We start from the raw sequence: 7,433 nt of genomic DNA, 5'->3' as shown, positions 1-7,433 counted from the left end.
TTTGATTTAGCTTTTCATTAACGTCTACATTAGTGTAGCCACATTGAGGCCGTGGGTGGGGGGGTGGGGGGGACACCTCCCATGCCACTGCCTCCATAATTTGAATAGTTGGTATTCTCAACATTCTTTCTCTACCTTTCACATGTCTCTCTGTGTGTGTGTGTGTGTGTGTGTGTGTGTGTAAGTTAGGAGGTGATGTGAAATGAGTACGTGGTTAGAAGAAAATTTCAGAAAAAGAGGTCAAAGTATGGGGGTCACATAGATATAAAAATGAACGCGAGGTAAATAAAGATTTTCTTTTACGAGACGGGTGTTATAAAGGGTTCAAAGTGGACCTCAAAGAGCACAGACACCTGTAGAGGAGAGGAATAGAACTGCAAATGTCGCCCAAACCGGCAGGGATGGGAGATAATATAAAGTACCAAGGAAGACATAATTTACATATCTAGTAGTTAAAATTATCTGAGGAGTACAAAGACAGGCCAAGTAGCTGAGCTGACCTACAGAATGATTGCCGCGAAGGATTGCTTCAAAGCATGGGAAGTTTTTCATCGAAGTACATTTTGTCTGTGTTTCTCAGTACTATATATTTGTTACTGTATTTAAAATAAAGAGCGAGAATTCTGTTACCTCTGGCGACGATGTTCAGATTATTAGTATATGCTTGCAGCTATTCAGTTTATTTAGAAGCCAATCTGTGGAACAACTAAAATTAGACATGACAGTTGTTCTGTTAGAAGAAAAACAGGCGGTCTTGGAACTCAAGCAGTTTCAGTATTGTTAAGGTGCTCTCTTGCCAAGGTAAGCAGCCACAAACCCAGACTGAATCCATTCAAAACGTCCTGTAATTCTTTATATGCTAAGCAAGTTTCTACGCTTTATTTTGAAATTAAGTGGCACATGAAATAATAGCAAAATTAATGTGAATAGGGCCTTTGTTAGCCAGAGTAAGGAAATCACTATGGAAAATAAGCACCAGAAAGTCCCGGCTGTTACTGAGGGTAAAAGTCTGCGGACCGCTGTGTAGCCAACGTTTCTGGACTGTCACGGAGGCTTGTGGAGCTGCAGTGGTGCTCCTGTTGCAGCAGGGAGCAGACTACGTTCGCGGCTTGTGAGGAGTTTAACCAGTCCTCTGTTCCTGAGTGTGCAGCCCTAGTACGGCCACCCCTGCACGTGAAGGGGTACCACTTCTCATCCACGTGCTCCTGCCTGCACAGCATGGAGGAGGAGGCTGCAGGTAGCAATTTATCACTGTTCTGTGGCACGGTCTTCCGACGAGGTCGATATTTATAGTCTGGGTATTTCTCTCGGTGCATGGCCTGTAGTCTCTGTGCCTCCTCGAAGAACGGCCGTTTTTCAGCTTCTGTAAGCATTTTCCACTGGCACCCCAACTGCTTGCTGATCTCTGAGTTTTGCATTTGGGGATTCTCCAGAGCCACCTTGCGTCTTTGATCACGGGACCACACCATGAATGCGTTCATGGGTCGTCTGATGCGGCTCTGGCCAATTTGTTTTCCATAGGCTGGACTCAGGTATACCTGAGTCACTGTCTTCTGCACTTTCACATAACTGGTAATCAAAACAACAAAACAAAACAAAACAAAACAAGATTTTACACATTTAAATTAAGTTTCTTAATTATGGTTTATATGTTACTTCAGCCTTAGCACAAAACAAAAAAGTCTCTTGAATGTTACCTTAACACCACTGGAACTGCTTGAGTTCCAAAGTCGTCTGCTTTTGTTGTTGTTGCTACTGCCTTATTTGTTGTTTGTTTTCTTTCCTGTTTTAGTGGAACAATTTTTATATCAAAATTTAGTTATTGCACAGATGGGCCATTACATATTAGCTGTAAATATATGTTGGCATCCTGTTAGTCATCAGCATAGATAACAAAATAGAATTACTAGTTACTTGGCAGTGGAAAACTGGCATAGAATTTTGAATTCTAGTTTAAGTAGAAGTGAAGAAACATGATGATGATGGACTTGAATTCAGTATCCTGAGGTGTTTTAATAACGGATAGAATTGGGTTATCTTTAAAGTTTGTTTTTTAAACATAACTTCCACTTTTGATAACTCACAATCCTTGCTGCACATTCCTCCTTTATTTAAAGGGATAATAAGATAAGTTAATAACAGCAACGTTTGTTTCAATTCCTAAAGAGGGGCATAGAGACTTCAGCGCTGCGGATGAATGTAGAGCACACAGGCAGTGTGTATGACCTTATTTGGAAGTTTTGCTTGAAAATGGGTAGGTTGGGCTTTGGCGGAGGGTCAGGGGGCGGGTTTGAGGCAAGGTGCTGGGCGGAGAAAAGAGTATTTTAGAAAGAAAAGTTACAGCACCAGAGTCTAGATAATTTTCCGAACGCTTACAGCTTCCAACTTTGCTTCCCACTCCCCCCCGTCCCCCGCCACACTCACCCACTTTTTTGTTTTCACCGCTATAATTTTATGCCTCTGCTATGTTCGGAGTATTGAACAGCGATAATCACTGTGCAGCGGTACAACAACGAAATATCCTCGCCTTTGGAAGAACCTCTTCTGAACTTTGGACGAACAATGCTACCTCAAATTATCGGTGTGAGACTGGAGGAAATGGTACAGACAGCGGCCAGAGCCGCATCAGACGACCCATGAACGCATTCATGGTGTGGTCCCGTGATCAAAGACGCAAGGTGGCTCTGGAGAATCCCCAAATGCAAAACTCAGAGATCAGCAAGCAGTTGGGGGTGCCAGTGGAAAATGCTTACAGAAGCTGAAAAACGGCCGTTCTTCGAGGAGGCACAGAGACTACAGGCCATGCACCGAGAGAAATACCCAGACTATAAATATCGACCTCGTCGGAAGACCGTGCCACAGAACAGTGATAAATTGCTACCTGCAGCCTCCTCCTCCATGCTGTGCAGGCAGGAGCACGTGGATGAGAAGTGGTACCCCTTCACGTGCAGGGGTGGCCGTACTAGGGCTGCACACTCAGGAACAGAGGACTGGTTAAACTCCTCACAAGCCGCGAACGTAGTCTGCTCCCTGCTGCAACAGGAGCACCACTGCAGCTCCACAAGCCTCCGTGACAGTCCAGAAACGTTGGCTACACAGCGGTCCGCAGACTTTTACCCTCAGTAACAGCCGGGACTTTCTGGTGCTTATTTTCCATAGTGATTTCCTTACTCTGGCTAACAAAGGCCCTATTCACATTAATTTTGCTATTATTTCATGTGCCACTTAATTTCAAAATAAAGCGTAGAAACTTGCTTAGCATATAAAGAATTACAGGACGTTTTGAATGGATTCAGTCTGGGTTTGTGGCTGCTTACCTTGGCAAGAGAGCACCTTAACAATACTGAAACTGCTTGAGTTCCAAGACCGCCTGTTTTTCTTCTAACAGAACAACTGTCATGTCTAATTTTAGTTGTTCCACAGATTGGCTTCTAAATAAACTGAATAGCTGCAAGCATATACTAATAATCTGAACATCGTCGCCAGAGGTAACAGAATTCTCGCTCTTTATTTTAAATACAGTAACAAATATATAGTACTGAGAAACACAGACAAAATGTACTTCGATGAAAAACTTCCCATGCTTTGAAGCAATCCTTCGGGGCAATCATTCTGTAGGTCAGCTCAGCTACTTGGCCTGTCTTTGTACTCCTCAGATAATTTTAACTACTAGATATGTAAATTATGTCTTCCTTGGTACTTTATATTATCTCCCATCCCTGCCGGTTTGGGCGACATTTGCAGTTCTATTCCTCTCCTCTACAGGTGTCTGTGCTCTTTGAGGTCCACTTTGAACCCTTTATAACACCCGTCTCGTAAAAGAAAATCTTTATTTACCTCGCGTTCATTTTTATATCTATGTGACCCCCATACTTTGACCTCTTTTTCTGAAATTTTCTTCTAACCACGTACTCATTTCACATCACCTCCTAACTTACACACACACACACACACACACACACACACACAGAGAGACATGTGAAAGGTAGAGAAAGAATGTTGAGAATACCAACTATTCAAATTATGGAGGCAGTGGCATGGGAGGTGTCCCCCCCACCCCCCCACCCACGGCCTCAATGTGGCTACACTAATGTAGACGTTAATGAAAAGCTAAATCAAAGCCATTATAAAATTTACATATGGGCTAATGCAGAAAACTGGCCATTTGCAAGGAAAACCATCACTTTGCAAAATAAAAAGAAATTGATGTTTAAAATATACATCGAATACCAAAATTAACTTTGCAATACATATATTCCAAAGCTTTTAAAAAACAATGCCTCAAATAATAAAGCTCAAACACTGCAATAGGACATATTAGAGCTAAATGCCATGTTTCTAAAGAAACATCAAGGTTTTAAAAAGAGAGAGAGAGAGAGGGAGGGAGAGAGAGTTAACTAGGCAGACTAATTTGTTGTGGAAACAGTATTGCTTAATCTGAGATTTATGCAAACTAAATGAGAAATACATGTTGCAATATCTCTTAAACAACTTCCTGAAGTACTCTATATTTTTTAAAATGTTTGTATACATAATGCGTATACATATTTGTGTATATACTTACAAGTGTCTTACGTTCAAAACCTCTCTTTCCACATGTTCTCCAGAAATGAACTGCTCTGACCTTCATCACCATGGGTTAACTTTCCTTTTCTTGAAATAAATGGAAATGTAAAATACCATGTCTGGATTGTTTTGCTTAATGTAATTTCACTGACATTCAGTTTGTTAGTTTTAGAAATTTCTGCATGCATTTCATTGTACTTTTGATGGACATGTGAATAGACATTTCCTGGTTTTAGTCATCACAGATAGTAGTGTTTTTTGTACATTTGTATACATGTACACGAGAGAATATTTACATGCCTCACTGAGGAGTATACATCCTGGAAAGGAATTGCTGCTTATGTGTATTTTTAGCAGGGCTTTTTGTGTTTTGATTGTTTGTTCCTTTGTTTGTTTGTTTTTAAGCAAATATTGATAGCCAGTATTCTTGCATTTTGTAATGGATGTCTGCTTTACATACTACCTTTTAAGAAATGTTTAGGCAGAAAAAGGACTAAACGAGAGCACGGCCTCTAGATGTAATCTGGATTTGACTCCCTTCTCTGCCACTTCCCAGGCCAAACGTTGGATGGTTAATTTTATCTGCGTGGCCCTCAGTGTTCTCGCCACTAAGATGATGATGATGATGATGATGATATGATGATGACGACAATGACTACAATAATTTAACAACAAGAAAACCTACTTCACTGGGATGTTATGAAGGGTAAATAAGTTAAGGTATATAAGGATCCAATGAGCAAACGTCTGTAAAATACTAAGAACAGAGGTTGGCATTAGAAGAGGACTAACTATTAGTTATTATTAACATGAAAGTAATTGTTCCATCTAGAAAATATTTTAGTGGAAGAGTAATGTAGATATCCATCCTCGGTTTATTTAAATAGATATGCATGTATTAACTATTGCCTGTAATAATAATACCTTTCCCTATGGTATAAAATGTCACTCAGTCATACGTTCATTTTCCATGTGTACATAGATCTGCTTCCAACCCTTGCTTAATTCAACAGAGGGTTCTAATATTTTAATTAGGTAATATTTGATTTCATAGTGGGTTCCTTAAAAACAAAAAGTCAGGTATGATCTTAGGTGAGACACCGTGTGCGGATCTTAAATTTCTAGGTTGACAAGTTGGAACAAATGGTTGTAACTGTATAACTACCACCCCAGTCGCGTTATAGAATATTTGACCTGAAAACTTCCACTGACCCTAAAACTTCCCTGTGCACTCAATTTCCTCCATCAGTGACATAACTTCTGTCCTTGAGAGATTTCTTTTGCCTGAGCTTGAGCTTCAGGTAAAGAGAACCAAACAGTACATATTGTTTCTTTCACTCAGCTTAAAGTTCATATATATCTACCACAGTTTATGTGAACTTGTTTGGACGGCTTTCAGTTTGAGGGTTCTGTTAATAAGAGTGCTGTGAACAGTTGAGTTCAAATGTCTGAGTGAGCCACATTTTCTGTTCACGTGGGCAACACCCAGGGGTGAAATTTCTGGGTCACCGGGTAGCTGTATGGGTAACTTTGTGAGAAACTTCCTAAGATTTGTCCAGAGCTTGTGTACCATTTCATATTTCTACCAGCCATGCATGAGATTTCCATACACGCTCACAACAAGACTCAGCAAAATTTGGGATTATTTGGTCTTGTAAGGTTTAATCATAAAATGAAGGTGTGCGACGATAATTAGATTAGTTCTTAGGGGGTGCCTGGGTGGCTCAGTAGGTTAAGCATCTGCCTTGGGCTCAGATCTCCTGGGATGGAGGCCTCGTCAAGCTCCCTGCTGGGTGCGGAGTCTGCTTCTCCCTCTTCCTCCGCCTAAAGAGTGCTTTCTCTCTCAAATAAGTAATTAAAATCTTAAAAACGGAAAGAAACAAACGAAACAAGCAAAACCCTTTAAAAAAAAAAAATAGTTGTTAGCCTCTGCTTTATTTTCTGCTAGAGCAAATGTCCCTCATTACTCTTCCTCCTTTGGAATGTCTAGGCGATGTAGGGTTTTGTTTTCTTTAATTTTTTTGAAATCTCTGTGCGGATTCAAATGGCCAGAAAATTTGGCTAGTATTTTGGTTGAGATCACACAAAACTGGTAGGGTAAACAAGAAAGATTAACAAAACAACAGGAATGGATGGTGGAAACGACTGGAGTGGTTCTTGGCTGGTGTTTAAATGAGGTGTTCTTCATATTTGTCCAGTAATTTTTTTGTGAGGCCTCAGAAAAATAAAACTGCTGTTTCCTTTATTGACAAAAACGAAAGCCACTCTTGCCCCTCCTGTTCCTTAGAGCATTCCCTTTAGAAAACTCTTAAATCCTTTCTCTGCTCTTCTGTTGAGACCTATGTAAATCTTTCTAAGCTAAATAAGCCCCTTGGCAGCACCAGCAACCCACAAAGGTACCTCTTAATGGCCTTGGAGCCCTCTCTTTGAAATGTAAACATCAGCAAAGATAGTGCCAAGAAGTCCCCTGATGCGTGGGAGTTTAGCCTAGGCACCTGGCTTTAAGCTGCAAACACTTGCTTGGCACAAGAGATAGGAGAAAGCTCCTTTAGACAAAGATAATCAGCTAACTCCAGTTTATACCTAATGTTTGGCACGATTAAGTGTTTTTGAAATGTTAAGCACTGATATTCAAACCCACTTCCAGAGTTTAAGGATCGTCTTTGTCAAAATATGAGACATGATAAGAATGAGAATGTTTAGTACTGGTGTTGTACTAACATGTTAGGCCTACCATAAGTCCTCTTAGTATCAGCTAAAATACCTTGGACTGTGTAACGTTGCTTTCACCCAATTAGGGCAAAATAAATTCCTTTTCTGGGAAATGAACAAACATACAGCTATTTTTTTTAAAAATCTGCAATCTA

General features: G+C 40.4%; 2 protein-coding genes across 2 annotated transcripts; one reads left to right on the top strand and one right to left on the bottom strand.

Moving 5' to 3' along the window:
* Positions 1-992: 992 nt before the first annotated feature.
* On the bottom strand, positions 993-1,511 carry LOC123935866 (sex-determining region Y protein-like). Its single transcript, XM_045996703.1, has one exon. It carries the CDS (start codon positions 1,479-1,481, stop codon positions 993-995), a length of 489 nt encoding a protein of 162 aa, XP_045852659.1. The 5' UTR covers positions 1,482-1,511.
* A 939-nt stretch (positions 1,512-2,450) lies between these two features.
* LOC123935865 (sex-determining region Y protein-like) lies at positions 2,451-3,126 on the top strand. Its single transcript, XM_045996702.1, is given in 2 exon segments — positions 2,451-2,735; positions 2,737-3,126. Coding segments are annotated over 2 exon segments (660 nt in total). The 5' UTR covers positions 2,451-2,465.
* Positions 3,127-7,433: the final 4,307 nt, after the last annotated feature.

The sequence above is a fragment of the Meles meles genome, chromosome Y (genome assembly GCF_922984935.1).
Source record: "Meles meles chromosome Y, mMelMel3.1 paternal haplotype, whole genome shotgun sequence".
NCBI classification, from domain to species: domain Eukaryota; kingdom Metazoa; phylum Chordata; class Mammalia; order Carnivora; family Mustelidae; genus Meles; species Meles meles.
The sequence above is the reverse complement of the archived record's forward strand: the minus strand, read 5'-3'. Positions and strand labels throughout refer to the sequence as shown.